The following is a 24,875-nucleotide window of genomic DNA, read 5'->3' as shown; positions in this document are numbered from 1 at the left end:
AGGAAACTTTGGTTTTTGTTTACTTTAATCATTGTTACACATCCTTAAAGGATGGTGAATTTTACTTTATCTAGTTTCACTGATGATATTACCAATCACAGTCCATGTTTCTACCATGGCTTTAGGAGACCCCTTAAGGGATGATGCAGCCACGTTCAGTGTGTTGTAGACTAACATGTGCTTACTTGAGTCTCTTACACCCGTCCAGTAGCCTGAAGTGCTGTCTCTTTGTTTAGGAATGATCTGATGGATTATGAATTTAATCTGACTTGCTTTACCATTCAAGGAATGACCTTAGTCTTCCAATCTTTTTGGGATTTTATTTTCAGGTAGGTTTTACTCCTATCATTTAATGTTTCTTGTTTTTCACTTCTTATTATTGGTGTTTACCTTTGTTTTCCTCCTCGCTTCTTTTTCATAGGGTTTATACCAGAGGTGCACAACTCAGTTTATTGTCAGGGCCAATTTGGATAATGATTGAGACTTGTCAGACTACAATATTTCTTTCTTAGAAAACTTTTGGTCCCTTTGTGTTTTCTATTAACTCTAAAGGCTATTTTTTTTTTTTAATTTCTATTAAATTTTATTTATAAACTCTTAACCCTCTTAGTATAACTTAATCAATTTGACCAACCATGTGACCTCTTTGTACTTGTTAAAATTAATTACATATATTTACGTAATTTGACATTATTTTGGCAAATATTATGTCTTTCACATATAAAAAAAATCATATTTTTAGTGAAATGTTTTTATCAAGCTGAAAAAACAGTTTTTCTGTTAACATATTGAGTGTTTATTTTGAACAGTCTGTGTGCAAAGGTATTTTCATGTTAAGATTACAAATACTTCATATTTAAAATCACAGATTTGAATTCTGTAATTTCTGTTACATTCTAAATACATTTCAAATGTTTGTTTTCAATAGATTTTTTATAGTCACTTGTTATTTTCTCTACCCTGACTTTGATCAACTTGATGGACCTCATACCCATAAAAAAAATTGAAATCTTTTTTTTTCAGAATGACTTCATATAATAACATGAAACTACATTTATTTATCCCAAGTAGCTTTAAACTTGTAACATAATACCTCTATTTATACTTACATTTTATTGTTTTATATTGTCATTTGAACTGTATCTACCTACTGTTTATGCCATAATAGATTGTAAATAAGTTGTGGTGGTGGAGATGAGCTTATGCAATTGAATTATCTTACCCATGAGCTGCTTACACATATGTCTCGTGAAACATTTTTCTTGTCATTATTTATTTTACACTATCTAATTTTAACTAATCTAAAAAGATCAATGTTTTCACATTTTAGTTACTTTTATAATAACAAAGAAACATGAAACAAAGTCCTTAATCAAATTTTTTTTTTCTTGCTGTTGATTGTCAGTGATACTTTAACCATACTTTATACTGATGGTAGTAACTTATTAAATAATTCAGACTTTTGTGCAATTTTAACTAATAAAGGTTATTAATCCTTTTACTTTCCCCTTTCAGGGGTTCATATCTCACTGTTTATTACATGGATCCTGCTCAGTAACAAGTGGTACCTGACCAGGTATTCTTTATGTTTAAATTTGTATTGTACACCATGTTGACTCACAGTTTCTCATCCATGGCTTCACAATGCTCACTGTGGAGATGAGTGTTCCATAAGATCACTTAAAGGTGAATAACCTAACAATATTTTGCTTCATGAACATGCCTGTTCTGGACTGTACCTCCCATAGACTGCATGGGTAAAACAGAAGAGAATTGCTGCCCATACCTGCCCTGCCTTAAGTGAAAAACTTAGTATGATTTGCTTTTCAAATTAATGTTTCATGGTGACCCATTGCACTGCCTCCAGTGATGATGTTTCTCTGAATCCTTCACTACATTGTAACACTTTTTTCTTAAATAGAGGATAAAAATCCTTACAGCTCTCCGGTTCTAAGCCATTGGGTTGTTCATCATGGTGGTATCCTTCTGAATGAGTTCTGTGAGAAACAGGTTATAACCATTCAGTTGAGAGTAGGAAAGCGGTGTTCTGGTGATAGAGATATGAAATGACCTCCACAGGAGTTGAGCCATCACCTTCCTGGTTGGCATGGCCTAATTGCATTTATACAACAGCTGAAATTAAATTGCCTTTATAGTGGATGACGAGGCCTCCTTATAGCATTTAATTAACCACTGGAGCTGAGCCATCACCTTATGGGTAGACTTGGCCTCCTTGTACCTAATACACACACATTGGCAGCCAGTAATCAGTTGTTCTTGTCCTAACCTCTACATATCAGTATGACTTGCCATGACTCAAATTGTGTGTTGATGTAGTCTCCTAATACTCTTGGCACTAATGTCTGGGACGTACTTGACTTGCCAAGTATGATCTGCCATGCTCTAGCCACTCTACATCTCACAATTTCTCTCCTTATGTATTACACACACTGCATGTGAGCAAAGAGTACACTTGACTCGGAAGTAGTGTGATTCCTCTTTTCTCGTCTTTGGATCTAATTCTCATACTCTCATGAGTATCTTTCTGACACTTGACTTGGAAGTAGTGCAATTCCTCTTTTCTGATCTTTGGATCTAATTCTCATACTCTCAAGAGTAACTTTCTGACACTTGACTTGGAAGTAGTGTGATTCCTCTTTACTGATCTTTAGATCTTATTCTCATACTCTCAAAAGTATCTTTCTGACACTTGACTTGGAAGTAGTGTGATTCCTCTTTACTGATCTTTGGATCTTATTCTCATACTCTCAAGAGTATCTTTCTGACACTTGACTTGGAAGTAGTGTGATTCCTCTTTACTGATCTTTGGATCTAATTCTCTTACTCTCAAGAGTATCTTTCTGACACTTGACTTGGAAGTAGTGTGATTCCTCTTTTCTGATCTTTGGATCTAATTCTCATACTCTCAAGAGTAACTTTCTGACACTTGACTTGGAAGTAGTGCAATTCCTCTTTTCTGATCTTTGGATCTAATTCTCATACTCTCAAGAGTAACTTTCTGACACTTGACTTGGAAGTAGTGTGATTCCTCTTTACTGATCTTTAGATCTTATTCTCATACTCTCAAAAGTATCTTTCTGACACTTGACTTGGAAGTAGTGTGATTCCTCTTTACTGATCTTTGGATCTTATTCTCATACTCTCAAGAGTATCTTTCTGACACTTGACTTGGAAGTAGTGTGATTCCTCTTTACTGATCTTTGGATCTAATTCTCTTACTCTCAAGAGTATCTTTCTGACACTTGACTTGGAAGTAGTGTGATTCCTCTTTTCTGATCTTTGGATCTAATTCTCATACTCTCAAGAGTAACTTTCTGACACTTGACTTGGAAGTAGTGTGATTCCTCTTTACTGATCTTTGGATCTTATTCTCATACTCTCAAGAGTATCTTTCTGACACTTGACTTGGAAGTAGTGTGATTCCTCTTTACTGATCTTTGGATCTAATTCTCTTACTCTCAAGAGTATCTTTCTGACACTTGACTTGGAAGTAGTGTGATTCCTCTTTTCTGATCTTTGGATCTAATTCTCATACTCTCAAGAGTATCCTTCTGACACTTTCATGGTACTTCTGTTGTTCCCTTGTGCCATTTTCTCCTCCTCCATAGTATGGAATTCTAGCTAACCTTGTGAGCAGAAGTAAGTACTATTATCAGAAGTTATAGTTTTCCTATGCTGAAAATGTTTTTCCAGTTGGTCTTAGTTTCATTCACACTTTCCAACATTTCTGTGGTGCTGACAACTTCTGTCAGCTTTGAAGTGATAGTTTGGTAGAGAAGTGTAGAGGGAGCAACATGTATCTTGGGAATGTCAGTTTTATGGTATGTCTAAAGAAAAAGCTTGCTTATAGAGGGAAGCAACAAACAAGAATAGTTAATCACTGTTGAGATTAAGTTTTCCATAAGAATGCTTAAAAGTGAATCATCTTTTGATATTCTGCTTTATGAACTTGCCTGTACTGGGCCATATCATCCATGGACTGCATGGGTAAAACAGAAAGGGATTGTTGCCTATCCCTGCTATGCTTTGGATGAATGACTCAATAAGGTCTGCTTTTCAAAATAAGGTTTCTCAGTTACTTATTACTCCATTGCACTGTCTCTAGTGATGTCATTTCTTCGAACTCTCCACACTCTCAGCTGTATTGCCATCTACCTTACTTTGAGTGAAATATGGGAGTCCTTACCACTTTCCAGTTTCAAGCCATTGGGGTGGTTGACTTTGAAAGCAACCTCATGAATGAGTTCTACAAAAAGATTGCTATAATCATTCAGTCAAGAGTAAGGCGGTGATGTTCTGCTTGTGTAGATGAGACGTGACCTTTCGATACCATTTATATTAACACTGGAGTTGAGCTGTTAAAACTGCAGTTGACCCATTTCATTGGAAGCCTTCATCTTATCCTTTCTTGGATGTAAATACCCTGTGAGGAGGTTTTGTATTAGAGTCAACCAGTTACTATAACTCCTTACACAAATTCATATTGTCTGTCTTCCTTTCTTAATTACTGTGTCTGTGTTGTGATTTATATATCAGGGATATGTGGAATTATCATGGTTCTATTCTTGATTATCTCTCATTCACTTCTTGTGGGAATGTTATTGCCTGTGGGTTGTTCTGACCAGTGATATGATGGGAGAAGTTGATGCCATTTGATGGGCATCCTTTCAATACTGGGTGTCCATTCACTCATCAATAAATCAGAGATAATCCTTGTGTCATACCCAAGAATTAGTGCAGATCCTAATACCCAATTCTTGGGTTTGATGTGAAGGTGGTATGATCCTCCTTCTACCCTTGCTTGGATGTTGGTACTCCATGAGGATGTTTTTGGTGTAGTTGACTTATAGAATAGGGTCCGATGCACCCTAGAAACTCTACACCCAGGAGTGCATCCTTATTTATCCACTTTTCTCTGGTTAGGATCGCTTTCCTACAACATTCTCTCACACTTGGATATCCTCTTATTTTCTATCCTTATATCTTGCATATTTACATGTAGGCAAAGTGTATAAATGGCTCAGAAATAGTGTGCAGTTGCCCTCTTCTGATAAAAAATCTGTCATGTTTAGGGATATACTGGAGACACTTTCAGGGGTACTTATGCTGTTCGTTTGCTCCAGTTCCTCCTCCTTCTCAATGTGGGATCCTAGCTAATCTTGTGTTAGGAGGTAAGTACCATATTGGAAGTTATAATTATCTTATACTGAAAATGTATTTCTAACAGGTACTTACCTCCTCTCACACTTCCCACCCTTTCTCCATAATTTTCTCAGGAGCTAACATCTGATAGTTCGGTAAAGGAGTGTATATGGAGTCATCTGCATCATGCGAGCACGTCATGATCCTTTTAACAATGAGGTGACGTATAATGATTTACGTGAGAGATATATTGGAATTTTGAAATTCCAGTAGGAGGGAGCAGAAACCTTGTGGCATGCTTAAAAAAAGTTCAAATATTGAAGGCAGCACTAAATGAGAATAGCTAATCTTGTGAGAGAAGTAAATACCTATTAGAAATACATTTTCAGTATAGGAAAATTATAACTTTTTTGTTATTTGAAAATGTATTTCCAACTGATTCTTGTCCCATTTGTTTGTTTTCTGCAAGTGTAGAGGGGGGTTAATTTGCATGGAGGTTGTCACATTCCTATTGATGGGTGGCTTCTGTTGCATGCACCAAGTCTATTTTAAAACATATAAAATTGGATGGGAGCTTCTGTAAGGCTAGTGACATGCAAACCTACTGGCAGACATATGAGGAAGATAATTATTTTGTGTACAGAGGTGAATATATATTGGAAATACGTTTTCAGGTGAGGAAAATCTAAACTTCTGTAATGTATTTTAATTTTTTCCATCAAAAGGTAATTGGAATTTCTTCACATCAACAAAAACATTTACATTTTGTAGAAGAATGCTTATAATGTAAAATGATATAAAATTCACTTGTGTTATTAATCAGATCTATAGATCTTACAACTCTTTAATTTTATGTCATTTTGCTTTTTAAAAAAAGTTTAGATTAGAGAAAGAAATATTTAATTAAAGTATCAGTTTTCAAGAAGTTAAATGTGGTGTTGAATTCACATGATGTCTTTTTAATGATAATAATTTACTCAAAATTGTAAACCAAACTGTTTACAGAATATTCCTGTAATTTATAGCCATTTACTTTCACTAATACAAGGTGTTCACTGTTGCTATGGAAATATTTAAATATGTAAATATTTTTATTTTTTCATACGGATTGGCTCATCTACCACTGTAATACTTTTTGGACTATTTGTGAAATTTTGCAACAAACAATGAAATGAAGATGTGGGTCCTTACATTAACAACACCTGAATTTAAATGATTAAAGTTTATAAAATTTTAGTGTCCATAAACAGTTATGAATCACTGAAGATATAATTATTTCATTTGTCTTTGTAAAACATTTCTTAAAATATTGACTATTTCTTCTTTAGTTATGATAGAAGGTGGAGCTGACAATATTTATCAACAAGATCTGTTGAAAGCCATTAAACATGGTGTGAAAGAAACCCAGCGTATAGTCCGTGAAGTTAGAGAGCTTCAAAAGGCAGTTGGTAAACCGAAACGAAATATAGCAAAATATGCAGTGCCTGTACCTGAGGTGGTAGAGGCAGCTAAGTCGTAAGTTCTTTTGGTTAAATTCTGCTCATTTTAGACCTAAAATTACAAGATTTTGTAACTAATATTCAATCTTATTAAATGTAATAAAACAAAAATTGTTAGATTCTGTTTATTTCAATATACTTTAGTGAATGTAATTTTTTAATGTTTTTTTTCAGATATGGTACAGTAATGAAAAACAGTTTCTAATGCAGTAATTCAGAAAGAGAAAACAACTCATTGCAAATGATTTACAAAATATACACAAGAAACGTGTTTACCCTAAAAACTGTATAATATTCTTCTAAACATTTTTTTTTAATTTCTAGAAGACTAATAATCATTAAATGTTTTTGTTTTTGTTTGTCTCTTATTTTGGGAGAATCATCATCTGCCCCCTAGTGGCTTAGTAGTTGGTCTTGAAAAACTGTACAATTTTTTTTCTATGAGATTAATAATTTTTAAAAGTTTCTTGTTTTCATTTTAGTACTGTGGTTTTAGTTTGTATCTCTTATTTGTGGACCAGCAATATCTGCTCCTAGTGGCTTAGTTTTTAGTCTTGAAGGTTTATGACACTAAAATTTTGGGTTTGATACCTAGAGTGAGCAGATCACAGATATCCCATTGTGTAGCCTGTACTCATCAAAAGAACAAGGCTTACTTTCAGAAATATTTTCTATGTATTAATTACTATTTTGAAATGTATTTCTTTTTTAGTGTCAAAAGTAAAAGTAATAAATGAAATAATGAGAAACTATTACATTTTTCAGTTTAGCAGAAACCAGAATCAGAGAAATTCTTACAAATTTTTCACATGATAAGGTAAGTTGGAAAAATGATCACACTTTTATGGCAATTTTTTTTACTATCATTACGTCTGTGTTTGTGATTCGTACATTTAATTTACAGTTGTTTCTAAGTATTTGAATTAAGTGATGACAGAAGAAAAAATCTTGAATCACTTGTGAAGGAACAGAATTTTAATGTAAAAACAAAAGATATGTTTACAGGGTAATCACGTGTAGAAACTGTGTTGATACATATATATATATGTGATTCATGTAAACACTGTTTCCTGAAGATGACCTAAGAAGGTCTAAACACAGTTCTCTGCTTTATTAGTAAAAGTGTTAATACTAATACAAGCTGTCATGAGATACTTATATACAGGGGCGTAGATTTTTTACACCCGATGAGGGGGATGATTTTTGCAACCACTTATGTGGACTGTTCAGTTTGCAAATTGGTAATATCTGATTACGTGAACCTGAAAGCTGTAAATATGCAGTCACAGAGTAATCTTGTTGCCATGATACTTCAAGGTTTCCATGTAGGTTTGTATAAGTGGTGTTGTGAACAGTTTTCAAAATGTTAATAGAATAAAGACAAATGTGTCACAAATTAACTGCCACATGAATTTATTCCTGCACACTGCACAGTATAAAAGATGGCCATTATACTTAACAAAGTTACTAATAACTTTCATTGCATGAAATTCGTTTTCAAATATTAATAAAATTAGTAATTACCCTTAATAAGTTTATATATACTGAAAAACTGTTCTTGTTGTTTGATAAAAATAATTAAAATGTCTTTGCAAACTCTTGAAAATTACACATCAATACAATGTAGTACATAATTATTCATACTTTTCATTGAAGTAAGATTCATTTAGTCCTCTTGTCTACATGTTCCCAAACATTGAATTCTTTCATAAGCTTTTCTATATTTATCTTGTCGACCTCATTTTTTGAGTGTGACAAACTGCCACATGATTGAGGCAGCACTGAGACATAGTTAACCTTAACCATGTCTTCAATCATCTCAATGCAGAAAAGCTGCGTTCACATTTGCAGCTGGATACTGGACATACAAGCAAAATTTTCTTGAGAAGAAACACTTCACTAAACATCTGCTGGATTGTTTCATACCTTTTACAGTAAGCATCTTTTGCACCTTTCAGAGATACTGCTATTATTGTTCCTTTGAACGTGGGCAACTGAAACTCGAGCCGTTGTGCAGAAATTTCTGGATAGAAGTTTATAACCGAGTTGTCAATCTTGCCAGATGTGATCATGTTCTAATGTGCCAGATATTGCCTCAAGTCATTGTTGTCTGCATTGAATCTAGTAGTCAGATGTTCTATGACTGTGTCCACAAATTCAAAACATTGGCTTTTGTAGTAATTTCTAGTTGTTGCAGAATGGTGTGATCCTGTGATTCTTATTGGGGGTCTGTGAATGCATGGTAGTTCAATAGGCACCAGATCTAGGGAAGTTACCTTTTTCTCAGCTTCATAAATTATCTTGTTGTAATTTTCTTCTGTTTGCAATACCCACAGTTGCTCAACTGTCTTGCAGATGCTTCAATCATGCCAGATACTGTTGCTGATTTTGCTTGGAATGCATGGTTTAGTTCCTCTAATGCAGCTAATGGATGCTGAGCCATCAACAATCCTAAAACTGTCTTTCCTTTGTCAAATCTGCCCAGTATACCTGGTGCTTTCACTGCTACATCTGATTTTCATTTGCTAATTCAGACAAAGAATCAACAATGCAAAGCTGCTGCAAGCTGAGGTAGAGTCTGCGGTTGAGGTTGTCGCCGTCGCAGACGTCGGTCCAACTCGTCCCAAAGATGTTTGATGGGGTTTAAATCTGGTGATCTGGAGGGCCAGGGAAGAACGTTGATGTTGTGGTGTCTCAAGAAGACGGTGGTGAGTCGGGCTGTGTGAGGACGGGCGTTGTCATGTTGAAACACGTAGTTGACGTTCACTATGATGGGTTGTACATGGGGCCTAAGAATCTCGTAGACGGTTGCATACGGTCTGATCGGAAATCCTACGCAGCCCTGGTATGGTTGAGGCAGTAGACGTTGCAGTGATGGTCCTATCCTGAAGGTGACTTAACCGGATGTTGCGATCTTGTACGGGCATGGTCACACGAGGTCTGCCAGATCGTGGACGGTCACGAGTTGATCCATGTTGTTTGTGACGATTCCATAGCCTTGTGATGGTGCTTGGGTGGACATTCTCAGCTCTGGCAACATCTAATTGAGATTTGCCTGCTTCCAAGCGACCAATGGCATTGTTGCATTGTGCTTTAGTCAGTCTTGGCATAACTGTATTGCGTGTCAGTGGCTTAACACTGAGCTATGTAAACCGAGAACCCGTCACTTTTATAGGGATTTTGCACATGTTGCACTTGCAGAATATGCAGATCTCTCAAACAAATTTATTGGACATGCATGTGTTTTGGGGAAAAATCCGATGTTTTCCTCTGTTTTCAAAGTGCACAACTTTTATTGTCATTTTGGTCTGACAATCAGTGCCTTAACACGTGTAACGTCACATACTCTGAGCTTGTAACGTTATTACATATATTTCTCTTTAAAATAACAAAAATATCCCTTTTGCGTTTATTTTTTTGAAGAGTATATTTAACTGGACCATTGTGGCTTTCTGACGATACAATATTTTCAAAGATTGTCTTGTATTTCCCTGACCTCTGAAGCAAGACACCAAGTTCATGTACCTACTGGATAGAATCTCGAACACATTCACAAGCTTCAACTGCATGCTGTGTTATTAAATTAGCCTTGTGTGCTCCGTAGTGAAAAAACAAAGCTAACGGTTGCTTCTCTTTTATTTTTGCCTGATATCCACTGTACGCACCATTCATGTTAGCGGCTCCATCATAAGTTTGTACTCTTAATCCTGACAGTGGTAAATTGAATCTAGTCAGTACATCAAGTATAGTCGAGGATATTGTTTCACTAGTTGTATTGAAAACACTGTACAACCTAGAAATATCTCATGGACGTCAAGGTTCTCATCTACGTATCATACACATATTGCTTTCTGTTCAGCACCTGTAACATCTTGAGTGCCATCAACCATTAATGCAAAGATTTCACTTTGGTGCACCTCGTGTGTTATGTTCCTCAGTATTTGGTGGCTGAACATCTCCATTATTTCATTTTGAGCCTGGGGTGATGTGAATGTGGTTTTCTTTGACAAGTAGGCCGTCAACTCAGGATCTTCCTCTTCCAGGAGCTTCGTTAACTGCAGGGAGTTCCCCTCCGTATCAGTATGTCCATGTAATGCTAAACCTTGATGCAGTAAGAAACGTAAACTCCTGAATATTTTGGCTAGACTTCTTTTGCATTCTTCCTTCTGCTTCTTTTTTCCATCATGTAGCTGGACAGTCACTGGAGTTACATCAAGTGAACCTTCTGGAGATACAGCAAATCTGGGCTGAGAGTAGGATTGGTGTTCATTGAATTTCTGTTTTGCCTTTTTCTAGTTGCAAAAACCAGTGGATATGAAGGTATACTCCACTGGCCTCTCCAATTTCCCTGTAAAAAGGCCTCTATTTTCTGCCTTGGCACAATGAAAGTATATGACTTTTTGAGTCTGGTTGTCGAAGTGCAGCCGTGGGAACTCATCAGACCACTTGCCCTGGAAGTTGATATTTTGAGATTTTGCTTGTTGTCGTGGTATTAGTTGTGCATCTGGATGATATGGCTTTTCACACTGTATCTGTGGAATGTCAGATTTTTCATTACTGCACAAACTTCACAATTATCTGGGGGTTCATGATGTGCAATCATTGTACAAGCATTTTCAGACATGTCCTCTGATGAACATGGTATTTCCTCTGTATGGCAAGTGTCTATTCCTTTGCTCGAGGTTGTTGGATTATCCGTATCTGCATAGTCACTTGTAGTACTAGTAACTGGCTTGCAGAACTGTTTAATATTGAAAAGTTTCAGACACTTGCTTGTTGTGATTGGAATCTGTTTCCCAGATGATTCAACAGGCTAAAATACAGTCTTTAATGAAAAACTCTAACGTATAACGAACGAAGATAGAACAGAATGGAAGTAGGACTGAATTGTACAATGTATTTAAGTCGAACTCGCGAACCTCACAGTGACTACCGAGCCGACTGACCGCCTGGACATCGCTGGGACAATAATGTGTGCTAGTTACAACACAAGTAATTGCAAGTTTCTCGAAAAATACTTAAACAATCACAAATATATTATATTCCTGTTAAAGCTCATCAAAAGACAAACATGTTGTGATATAATGTCTATAAGCATGTCTATTAAATAAAAACATCTAAACAAAAACTAACAATACAATTCAAGTAGAGGCTTCAGGCCGTTGAAATCGCCCCTTTTGTGTTCTAATTATAGAAGAAGTAGAAAAATCTGTTGTAAAATCGAGGCTTAGACTAAAGGGAGCGGAGGGGGTGTTGTAGGGCGTGTCTGGATCCGAGTGGCCCAAATCTGTCGTTAACTGTACACTAAACGTACACTATGGTCAGTGGCTTCGGCAGCTAAGGAGAGTAAAGCATTCAACAATAAAACCGGCTAGACATGCATAAGAACAAATGATGCAGGAAAACCGCACAATATACACACGAGATTGATGCAGCTCCAAGCTACAAATGGCCTGCCAGATCTAGATCACAGGAGATTAAGCTTGGGAGTAATATTTTCGAATTTCATGCTCTGTTCAATCTGTTGTGATGAAAAGTTTACTTAATCTTACACTGCGTACAAGATGTAGGTGGATTCTGTGATAGTGCTTGCAAACCTTGCATGTATACTTAAGCCTACTGACTGATACTTACGAACTATCGCTTAGATCTAAAAGCTTAGAAGCACGCCTATATTAAAGATGTACATTTCGGCTACTGAAAAAGCCTACATCTAGGCCTAATTATGTAATTCGATTGGTAAGAACACGAGAATCACAAGAAAAACACACAATCTGTAGGCCTGTGATGTAATAACACAATTAAACAGACCAAACTGTAGGGGGAATGATTGTATGCACCATACCCCCTACCTAAAATGAAGTGGGATGTACCCCATCCCCCCAGGATCTATGCCCCTGCTTATATACATGATACATTTGAAGGAGTGGAGTATAGAAACTGAATATTGACACAAACACATGAAATGTTTACAGGAGTAACATGTAGAAATGGAATATTGGTACAAATATGTCAGTATTCCTGTGGATGTATAAATGGCTTTGAAGTTTGTAGGTTTGTTTATGTTCATAAGAAGCTATTTTTAGGACTTTGTGTTCATAATAAGTAATATAACGGTTCCAGAGTGTTCCTAGTAAAATTTTTTCCTGCAATGTCTCGTCTAGGTATCTCGTGACACTGCTCTTAATGAAGTAAGACAAGATGTTTGGGAGAAGCTTAAAGGTGGGTTCGTGAAGTTTCTTGTTTGTTTAGACTTTTAACATTAACTTTTATCCTTGTTAGGATATAATTGTCTTCTTCATTACCATGAACTGATTTTAACTCTACACAACTTTACTTGATTGGAAACTGACCTGAAAAATAATTCTTTAAACTTGTTTCCTAATTATCAGATATGCTGACTGAAGTCAAGTATTTTCATTTTCATAACATTAATTTTTGTGATAATGTGTTCTTTTAAACTTTGTTTGGATGTAATTTCAGAAAGCTATCCTGAAGTTGAACAGTTCCTTGTCATAGAAGGCATCAATGCTGTAGTTAAACATGTATTTAGGGAGCTTATTTTTAACACAGATGTAAGGTAAGAGTTTCATTAAGAAATACCGTGTACGATTGTGAAAATACTGTTATGATTTGTGAAGGTTTTATAATACAAGCCATTAAATTAGCATCAGTTAACCATGTTCACAGCTCAGAATTACTTCATTCCCATGGTACAGTTATGTATTTACATGTCAGCTGCTGTTATCTATACAGTAAAGTTTGACAAGTGGTTTTTTGGTTTGACACCATAAACATCTAATTTAGAACAACAAATAAACAGTTCATTTCATTAATATGTGGTTTATAATAAAGTGTGTGTGTATAATTAATATTTTGACTTAACGCTTCACGTCAAACACATAGTAGATAAAGTTGATCCTAAAATTTATTTATGTCTCTTATCTTCATGCTAAACAAATTTATGTTGTATGTAAAACATTCAGTATTACTCCTGTCTTGATAATATTTTCTGTAATTCTGTATTACTTGGACGTGAGTTGCTTCTGTAGCTCTGGCTTTCTGAACTAGTGAGTCAGGTTTGAATTTGTGCAACACAAAATACTCCCTTAATTTTAAACTGCACGTGTGTTATAAGAATGGCAATCAGTTCTTTAATATGGGTGGTAGAGTGCTGTTGACTGGTTGGTTTTCCTCTGGTCAGTAACAGAAAATTAGAGACAATCACAGATGGTCTTAGAGGGTTTGATGAAAGGAGAAGATGGTTTATTAGTTAAATAAATAAATCTATATATACAGTAAAAATAAACTCAACATGTTGCATTGTTTCTCCACGTCATCATCAGGAGTGAAGATGGCAGCGTAAAGTTCTCTCGAACTACTAGTCTGAAAACAACACGATGACGAACATTACAACATGAATATTGTATTTAATTTTTTGTTGATCAGTCTTAAGTAAAATAACTTTTTGTGACTCTTGTTGTATTTATTTATTTACAATTTTACACAAATGTCAAAGAAGAATTTTTAATCAGTGTTTTAGTTAATTAATTATACTTACGTTATCTACAGTTTTGGTAGCATTTATTCATTCTGGTTGTAAAACAGACTTGTACTCTCTTGGCTCGTAACAGGTATTTCGTGTCACTAACTAGAAACAGGCAGTTCTAACATACAAGAGTTGTTAAAAATAAATTTTAGGAGATGTAAGAACCAAATATGTACTGTCTGTCATAACTGTTATTTGTGAAATTAGAGGAATTATGATAGAATATTATTCTATGTTAATAGCTTTGTAATTAAAATCTGAAATTGTAAAGGAATAAAAACTAAACTTTCCCTCTGTAGATGTGATGGAAGAAAACTAACAGACTTAAGAGAAATTAGCTGTGAAGTGGATTTGTACAAACCACTGCATGGTTCAGCTCTATTTCAACGTGGTCAGACTCAGGTCAGTTTATGAGGTGTTTGAGGCGTAATATGTGTCAGTATAGCCAGTCTTGGTTTAGTGTACTGTATGTTTGGCTGTACGGACACATATAATACTACAAACATACAGTACACAAACCTAAGATTGGCTATACGGACACATATCTTAGCTTAGTGTACTGTATATTTGTGGTATTCTGTGTGTCATTATGGCCAATTGTAGGTCAGTGTAGTCGATGTTTGTTGTATTATATGTGTCAGTAAAGCCAATCTCAGGTTAGTGTTCTGTAGGTTTGTGGTATTCAGTGTGTCAGTATAGCCAATCTCAGGTTAATGTACTGGATGTTTGGGGTATTATATGTGTCAGTAAAGCCAATCTCAGGTTAGTGTTCTGTAGGTTTGTGGTATTCAGTGTGTCAGTATAGCCAATCTCAGGTTAATGTACTGGATGTTTGGGGTATTATATGTGTCAGTAAAGCCAATCTCAGGTTAATGTTCTGTAGGTTTGTGGTATTCTGTGTGTCAGTATAGCCAATCTCAGGTTAATGTACTGGATGTTTGGGGTATTATATGTGTCAGTGTAGCCAATCTTAGGTTAGCATAGTGATGTTTGTGGTATTATGTGTGTTAGTATAGCCAATCGTAGGTCAGTGTAACAATGTTTGTTTTATTATATATGTTTGTATAGCCAATCTTAGGTCAGTGTAGTGATGTTTGTGGTATTATATGTGTCAGTATAGCCAGTCTTAGGTTAGCGTAGTGGATGTCTGTGGTATTATATGTTTCAGTATAGATAACATTAAGTTAGTGTAGTGGACATTTGTGGTATTATATGTGTCAGTAGAGCTGATCTTGGGTTAGTGTACTGTATGTTTGTTGTATCATACGTTGTAGTGATAGTATAGGCAATGCTACATTACAGTACTGGAAAGTTTAAGATATATATGTCAGTATAGCCAACCTCAGTGTAATGTATGTTTAGATATATGTTTCAGTACAATCAAATTCAGGTCAGTTTACTGGAAATTTGATGTTTTAAATGTTTTAGTATAGTCAGCCATTGTAGTTTTATGAGAGGTTATGTGAATACATCAGAGAAACATTATTCTAACATAGTATTTAGCTTGTGTACAGAGTAAAGCCTTTAATTTGTTATAGAATTTTGTTTGCGTACAGAGTTAAGCTTTTAATTTCTTTGAGAATTTTTTTTGTGTACAGAGTAAAGCTTTTTAATTTCTTTGAGAATTTTTTTTGTGTACAGAGTAAAGCTTTTTAATTTCTTTGAGAAGCTTTTAATTTCTTTGAGAATTTTTTTTGTGTACAGAGTAAAGCTTTTTAATTTCTTTGAGAATTTTTTTTGTGTACAGAGTAAAGCTTTTTAATTTCTTTGAGATTTTTGTTTGTGCACATAGTAAAGCTTTTTAATTTCTTTGAGAATTTTGTTTGTGCACAGAGTAAAGCTTTTTAATTTCTTTGAGAATTTTGTTTGTGTACAGAGTAAAGCTTTTTAATTTCTTTGAGAATTTTGTTTGTGTACAGAGTAAAGCTTTTTAATTTTTTTGAGAATTTTGTTTGTGTACAGAGTAAAGCTTTTAATTTGTTAGAGTATTTTGTTTGTATACAGAGTAAAACCTTTAATTTGTTGTCTATCGTGTATTACCTAAAGTTATCTTTTCATAAGTTAGTATTGCTTTTGGTGACTCACAGTTGTCTGTTATATATTGTTTAGTTGAAAGTTTTTGGTACAGAGTTGTTATTGTTTCTTGAACAGTCTGTTTTTATGTCAAAATAAATTTCTATTTTATATAGGTGTTATGTAATGTAACCTTTGACTCCCTAGACTCAGCATTTCGTGCTGATCCCATATCTGTAATAACCGGGTAAGTATAGCATTACTGTACAAGAATGGCTGATCTTATATGTGTAATAACCTGGTAAGTTTAGCTTTATTGTACTAGAATGGCTGATCCTAAAACTGTATTAACCAGGTAAGTTTACCTTTATTGTACTAGAATGGCTGATCCTAAAACTGTATTAGCCAGGTAAGTTTAGGTTTATTGTACTAGAACGACTGATCCTTATATCTGTAATAACTGGTTAAGTTTGGCTTCATTGTACTAGAACAGCTGATCCCTGTATTTATAATAACCAGGAGAGTTTAGCTTTACTGTACTAGAAAGAATGGCTGATTTTATACCTGTAATAACCTGGTAGGTTTAGCTTTATTGTACTGGAACAGTTGATCTTTATCTGTAATAACCAGGTGAGTTTAGCTTAGTGTACTGCAGGTGTGTGTCCACATACACTCTGATTACATTTCAATAGCGAGTGATAAATATTAATTCGTCAACCATAAAAATCATTAAATATTGTTGCTAAATTTGTACCAAATTAATTTTCATAAGTAATCAACATATAATTACAAATTATCACGAGTCGATAGTGGACATCATTTGGTTTATTTTTATGTTTGGAGCAAAAATAAATAATCTGTTATTTCTTAGTGTTACAAAATAGTATGTATTAAATCAGAAAGAGAGAGACGTGAAAATCATACCGGATATCTACTGAAGTATTTATGTACTATTTGAGAATTATTAGCAGGGTGTGTGTTCCTTGCAACGTTAGATATTTTACACAGTAGAAACTAGTTAAAAGCAGATCTAATATTTTGCTTCAACTGTGATAGGATAACTTTGTTTACTGTATAACAGGTTGAAGAAATATCTTCAAAATACTGACAACCAAACATATGTAAGCACTTATTTAAAGTATTTTTAACATTAGACTAAAACAGATTTTTTATGTTTATTTTTATAGGGGACTGAAGGAGAAAAACTTCATGCTACATTATGAAGTAAGTCTAGCTTGTATTGTTTCTCCTACCAGCTAATAACAGTATTAAATTTGATGACATTATGAAGTAAGTCTAGCATGTATTGTTTCTCCTACCAGCTAATAACAGTATTAAATTTGATAACATTATGAAGTAAGTCTAGCTTGTATTGTTTCTCCTACCAGCTAATAACAGTATTAAATTTGATAACATTATGAAGTAAGTCTAGCTTGTATTGTTTCTCCTACCAGCTAATAACAGTATTAAATTTGATAACATTATGAAGTAAGTCTAGCATGTATTGTTTATCCTACCAGCTAATAACAGTATTAAATTTGATAACATTATGAAGTAAGTCTAGCTTGTATTGTTTCTCCTACCAGCTAATAACAGTATTAAATTTGATAACATTATGAAGTAAGTCCAGCTTGTATTGTTTCTCCTACCAGCTAATAACAGTATTAAGTTTGATAACATTATGAAGTAAGTCTAGCTTGTATTGTTTCTCCTACCAGCTAATAACAGTATTAGAATTGATAACATTATGAAGTAAGTCTAGCTTGTATTGTTTCTCCTACCAGCTAATAACAGTATTAAATTTGATAACATTATGAAGTAAGTCTAGCTTGTATTGTTTCTCCTACCAGCTAATAACAGTATTAAATTTGATAAGATTATGAAGTAAGTCTAGCTTGTATTGTTTCTCATACCAGCTAATAACAGTATTAAATTGGATAACATTATGAAGTAAGTCCAGCTTGTATTGTTTCTCCTACCAGCTAATAACAGTATTAAATTTGATAACATTATGAAGTAAGTCCAGCTTGTATTGTTTCTCATACCAGCTAATAACAGTATTAAATTTGATAACATTATGAAGTAAATCTAGCTTGTATTGTTTCTCATACCAGCTAATAACAGTATTAAATTTGATAACATTATGAAGTAAGTCTAGCTTGTATTGTTTCTCATACCAGCTAATAACAGTATTAAATTTGATAACATTATGAAGTAAATCTAGCTTGTATTGTTTCTCATACCAGCTAATAACAGTATTAAATTGGATAACATTATGAAGAAAGTCTAGCTTGTATTGTTTCTCATACCAGCTAATAACAGTATTAAATTTGATAACATTATGAAGTAAATCTAGCTTGTATTGTTTCTCCTACCAGCTAATAACAGTATTAAATTTGATAACATTATGAAGTAAGTCTAGCTTGTATTGTTTCTCATACCAGCTAATAACAGTATTAAATTTGATAACATTATGAAGTAAGTCTAGCTTGTATTGTTTCTCATACCAGCTAATAACAGTATTAAATTTGATAACATTATGAAGTAAATCTAGCTTGTATTGTTTCTCCTACCAGCTAATAACAGTATTAAATTTGATAACATTATGAAGTAAGTCCAGCTTGTATTGTTTCTCCTACCAGCTAATAACAGTATTAGAATTGATAACATTATGAAGTAAGTCCAGCTTGTATTGTTTCTCCTACCAGCTAATAACAGTATTAAATTTGATAACATTATGAAGTAAATCTAGCTTGTATTGTTTCTCCTACCAGCTAATAACAGTATTAAATTTGATAACATTATGAAGTAAGTCTAGCTTGTATTGTTTCTCATACCAGCTAATAACAGTATTAAATTGGATAACATTATGAAGTAAGTCTAGCTTGTATTGTTTCTCCTACCAGCTAATAACAGTATTAAATTTGATAACATTATGAAGTAAATCTAGCTTGTATTGTTTCTCCTACCAGCTAATAACAGTATTAAATTTGATAACATTATGAAGTAAGTCTAGCTTGTATTGTTTCTCCTACCAGCTAATAACAGTATTAAATTTGATAACATTATGAAGTAAGTCCAGCTTGTATTGTTTCTCCTACCAGTTAATAACAGTATTAGAATTGATAACATTATGAAGTAAGTCTAGCTTGTATTGGTTTTCTGCTTTATAATGAACCTTGTATCAGTCAATAGCAATTAGACGTAGAAAATAGAAATTTTTATTAAAATGTACAACTGATGAGATACTTCTATGAAACTGATGTCCAACTTATATGTGCAAAAACGGCTCGTTTGGGTTGAGAAAATATTTTACATAGAAGAGTGAACAACGTCATGAAGTTCAAAACGTTGTTTGCTCTTCTATGTAAAATATTTTCTCAACCCAAACGAGCCGTTTTTTCACATATATTTCTCTACAAGTGGGTTTTCTCGACATCACTGATGTCCAACTTGTGCAACACTTCATAAAATTCCAGATTGTAAATAAATGCACATCCTATGACTAATATTTATCTGACAGTGAAAGAGTTTCATACAGATTTCTATTAAAACTTCAAGCTATTATAAACTTGTCTGAGGATTCTGTTTAACCTTCCATGATTTGTTTTGGACTTTATTTCTCAGGTGTGTAATATTCTGCTACTTGCTGCTATATCTTCTGACCCCTGTCCTTCAATGCTGTATTATTATACTTCCCAACACTGTTTGAGTTTTCCTCCATTTCTGACATTCAAGCTCCTGCTGAACTATTGACCTCTTAGTTGGGCAATGGTGTTAGGATTTATCATCCTTCTTGGGCTGTAGATTAGTATGCCCTCACATATCATAGGGGTGGCTGTCCATTTCTCAATTAACAACTGTTGGGTTCAGTTTTATCTATTTAGGGGATGGGTCCTAAATCTCCATTTAGTTTCACTCTTGTCCAACGTTTCTGCCTCCATTTTATATTCATGACTCTTTTCACAGTATCTTTCCACCATCCATTTCCTTTCTGAGGCTCTTCATAGAAATCTTAAGGGATTTTTTGGGAACATTCTCTTCTCCTGTACCTACATTGGCTCATCTTATGATTTTTGGCTCTGGCTTGCAAACATGGTTTATTTGTTGTTGGGATCTTTTAGGTTGGAATGCTTTTGTATCTTCAACCCATTTACCTACTTTTTATCTCAGATATTTGTGTATTTTTCCATTTTTTACAATATGTTTATTTTTGGTGTAGTCTTGGAGTCTTGGGTGGTAGCATTTGTTTATCTCAGTCGGAGCCAAGTGTGACAACAATTCTAGTTTCTCATCTCTCCCTTTACTTGTCCCTTCTTCTTGGGGTGTCATGTTTTATCATTTTTTCTCGACAACAAATGATACACCACCACCAGTCCTAATGGTTACCTGGCAGTAGGAGCTATACTTTTGATCTTCATTTGTCATTGACAACCTTTCACTGCCAATGCTTGGATTCTTCAGGTTTTGTCAGAGGGACTTAATTTTTTATCCCAGATACCTTTTTCCTTCCCATCTCTTTGGGATTTCATAATTTGCCAGTACAGGATCTTCTCACACAATAGGCTGATGAAACTGTTCCATATCATTCTCTTTTACTCTCATCTTTTTGTGATTCCCAGAAAGACTAGGGACTGGAGGCCCATTATCAATCTGTTCTGCTTGCCTAACATGTTTCATTATGGGGTTCTACCTCACTCTTTGGTAGGTATTTTCTCTGGGTCTATGGATGACCAAGATGAACATCTCCAATGCTTACCTGCATGTTTAAATCTTGTTACATTATCCTTATTTTCAGTTCATCCATCAAGGAGTGGTGTACCAGTTTCTTGCTCTGCCTCTTATGGCTGGCTTCACCTACTTATGGTTTTTGTTGAAATGCTTTTGCTCTTCATCTTTTTGCTCTGGGGCTGTATTTCCATTTTTACATGGATGACTGACTACTTCTGGAACATTCAAAACAAAAGTTGGCCAGTCATACTTGTCAGCTTCTTCTTGAAGCTACTCAGATAAGCAGATTGATCAAATTGGAGAACTCCTACCCAATAGTTTGTGAATCTAGGTGTCTTTTTTTTTTTAACACTCACCTCAGTTGGGTTCAACCTTATCCTCTTCAATTCCATTTTTTGAAATTGTCATTTTCCCACACCTGGCCTGCTCCTTCATTTTCTGCATGTGGTGTTCTGTTGTTTTTGGGGACATGGTCTTCTCCAACACTACTAATTCCCTTTGGCCATGCACTCTCTTCAGTGGACTCTGCATGATCAATAGAAACTTGTCCAGGATCACATACATTCCTTCTTCCCTTGTAAACTATCTTCATTGGTGGTTAGAAAAGACTTGCACACTGGTGGGTGTACCACTTCTTCCTCCAACCCAAACAAGATTTACCCAACAGAGTAGTCTCTTCATCCTCTTATTTTCAGGTGGCTTTGCAAGCTGTGGGAGTTTTCTCAAGTCAGTGCATTTGCCACCAAAATCAGTCACCAGTTACCCTTGTTTTGATCCCTCATGTCTCATTTTCAGGCTTTGGCTGTAGATGTCTTCAGCCAAGATTTTTTATCCTCCTATCCAGTTACTTCATCTGGTCCTCTTGATTGTTCCTTAATGGATGGCTCATCCATGGTTTTCTTGTTTACTTCAACTACAGTTATTCCCTTGTGTACCACTTCCCTTATTACCTGACCTCCTTCATCGATCCCAGTCGCAGGTTCTGCATCTTACACTTAACATCGTCTATCCTTACATCTGGCTTTTGTGTCTAACCCTGGTGAGAAGATCTTGTTTCTCCCATCCTGTAGCTTTTTCAACTGGCTCAGTCCATGCATCCTTTCCCTCTGGAAGTGTATCAGGAAAAAGTGGAAGATCTTTTATACATGGGGCCAGCTTGGAGATTTCCTGCTGCTTGTCTTGCTATTGTTGGAGCCTCCAAGTTAATCACGTGGCTTTTTGACCAGTGGTCATAGTTTTAGGTTGCTTTGCAACTTTATTCCATTTTACCTTTCTTATTATCACAGGGTTTTTCTCTCACTTGTACTTATTATTTTAACCTGCTCTTCCAGGTTGGGATATTAATGTGGTCCTCCATTCCATTACTCTACATCCATTTGAACCTATTTCATCTTATTCTTTTCTATACCTATTCCTTAAGGAGAATTTCTTTTGGTCTGCCCTGATTTATATAGATGAGAAACTATTAGAGGAGTGAAAGTGAAAGGAACAGACAAGGATATGGATTATGAAATTATAGGTTGTTCCTTGACACAGCATGTATAGAGAAAAAGAGATGGATTATGCTGTCCTGGTGCACAGGTGAAAGACAACTGACAGAGCAAGAAATATAATAAAGGCAGTGATATAGTTTTTGTTGTGCACATAGTGCTGATGATATATGTAACAGTAATTCAGAAGAGCTGATTCATAAGTACAAGGGGTTGATAAAAAATTAAAGATAAATACCAAAAATTAATTGTGTCAAGGATACTTCCAAGAATTAAGTGTAGGGATAAAATTATGAGTAGGTTACTTGGGCTAAATGCTATATTGAAATGTATATAGGAGGATGAACAGATTAGCTGGTTGAATTTATGGGATCATTTCAATGGGAGGAGGGAACTTTTTGGAATGGATGGTTTACGCTTAAGTTGGAAAGGTACTGGCATGCTTGCCAAGGGTTATTAACTCAACTGTAAAGGTAGTTTTAAACTAGGATTAAGTAATGATGAGGGCAAAGATAAATTAAATAAAATTGAGATATAGAGGAAAGGTTAACATAGGGAATCGATATAAAAAGAGTTATAATAATAGGTATAACTGTTACAATTGCATTCTTTACTACTATATTCACACTGTACACCATGTTGACTAGTACTTACCTTTACATGGCTTTGGGGTGTTTCACAAGATTGCTTGAAGGTAAATAACCTTGTGATATTGGCTTCATAAATTGTCCCATCTGGGATCACACCAAACATAGACTTGCTGAGTAAAGTAGAAGGGGATAGTTACCTATTCCTCAATTGAATAAATCAGTATGGTCTGCATTTCAGAGTAGGATTGCTTGCACTGTTTCGGGTGTTGATATTCCATTGGGTTCTCCAGTGTTTTTTTGTGTAACTCCTTTCTTCCATTGGAGTATGGGAGTCTGTACAACTTACTAGTTCAAAGCCACTGGGAATATTGATCTTAGAGGCACCCAGTTGGAAGGGTTCCACATAGATGACTATAACTATACACTTCAGAATAGGGTGGTGGTGGTCTTTCTGTGTAGATGACATGATATTCTCTGATTGCAATTAACCACAAAATGAAGAGAGACCTCAAAATGAAATTCATCCCTTCAATTGGGAGTACTCATCTTTCCCTTACATGGGTGCCAGTACCCTGGGGACTGGTTTTAGATTTAGAGTGAACAAATCAGCATACGTCTTCAGATGGGTTTGGGTTTTCTATCTTAATTCTTCTTTTTGTTATGGGTCAAAGAAAAATATGTAGTATTGTTGTGGTACTATCCCTGGCTCTCCATCATTCTGTTATTACATGATTTTTATTGCTCTTTGTATAGTTTTTAGATTGATTTCCTAGTTATAGGAGTTGATTGCTTGCAATAGACTTCTTTTGGATCCTGGATTAATAGCTTCTGTGTCATACCAAGGAATTGGAGTGATTCTGAATTTGTTGGTTCTTGGATTTGAAGTAAAGATTGTATGATTGTTATCCTACATTTGGGAAAGATGAGGAGGTTTTGAATGTAGTTGACTTACCAAGAAAGGTCTGCTGGGCTCTAGTCTCACAATATCATGGGTGCATCCTTGTTTAACCAAGAAAGGTCTGCTAGCCTCTAGTCTCACAATATCATTGGTGCATCCTTGTTTAACCAAGAAAGGTCTGCTGGGCTCTAGTCTCACAATATCATTGGTGCATCCTTGTTTAACCAAGAAAGGTCTGCTGGGCTCTAGTCTCACAATATCATTGGTGCATCCTTGTTTAACCAAGAAAGGTCTGCTGGGCTCTAGTCTCACAATATCATGGGTGCATCCTTGTTTACCCACTTTTTTTATTGTAGGATCAAGTTACTTTCTCCGGTTAGGATCACTTTCCTACTGCATTCTCTCCTACTTGGATGTGCTTCTCTCATTTTCTGTCCTGATTACTCGTACAATATACAAATGGGTAGAGTGTATGTGTGTATCAGAAGTGATGCAGTTCTTCTCTTCAGATCTTTGGATCTGACTCTCACCTAAGGAGGTGTCCTCTGGATGGTTATGAAAGGTACACCTGTTCTTCCCCTGCCCCAGTCCTTCCTCCTAATCAGTGTGAGATTCTATCTATTATTGTGAGAGGGGGTAAGTACTGTATCAGAATTTTCGTATACTGAAAATGTATTTCTGATAAGTGTCTTCCTCTTCTCACACTTCCTCCCCACTCTGTCATCTTCCAGACTTCAGGGATAGTTTGTTAGAGGTGCATGATTCCAATGGGATGTGCAATGAAAGGTTTGCATATAGAGGATAGTATATGTACAATTGTTTATACTGTAATGTTTTTACATGTATGTGTAAAAGATTATAACATCTATATTTATTGATATCTGTCTCTACCATGCTGTCTTTATATCTATGTATTTTTGTTTTTATCATAAAGTTTTTGTG

General features: G+C 35.0%; 1 protein-coding gene across 1 annotated transcript in view; it reads left to right on the top strand.

Moving 5' to 3' along the window:
* The window catches only part of PNPase (polyribonucleotide nucleotidyltransferase 1), a 51,389-nt gene that overhangs the window by 12,244 nt on the left and 14,270 nt on the right, over positions 1 to 24,875 (top strand). Inside the window, exons 7-13 of the mRNA XM_076458113.1 lie at positions 6,492 to 6,678; positions 7,428 to 7,479; positions 12,827 to 12,884; positions 13,146 to 13,242; positions 14,511 to 14,613; positions 16,401 to 16,471; positions 17,412 to 17,448. Coding sequence (XP_076314228.1) covers positions 6,492 to 6,678; positions 7,428 to 7,479; positions 12,827 to 12,884; positions 13,146 to 13,242; positions 14,511 to 14,613; positions 16,401 to 16,471; positions 17,412 to 17,448 — 605 coding nt within the window. The remainder of the gene's footprint in view (positions 1 to 6,491; positions 6,679 to 7,427; positions 7,480 to 12,826; positions 12,885 to 13,145; positions 13,243 to 14,510; positions 14,614 to 16,400; positions 16,472 to 17,411; positions 17,449 to 24,875) is intronic.

Source organism: Tachypleus tridentatus, chromosome 9, assembly GCF_004210375.1.
Source record: "Tachypleus tridentatus isolate NWPU-2018 chromosome 9, ASM421037v1, whole genome shotgun sequence".
NCBI lineage: Eukaryota > Metazoa > Arthropoda > Merostomata > Xiphosura > Limulidae > Tachypleus > Tachypleus tridentatus.
Note: the sequence above shows the minus strand (reverse complement) of the source record. Positions and strands in the feature narration are given on the sequence as shown.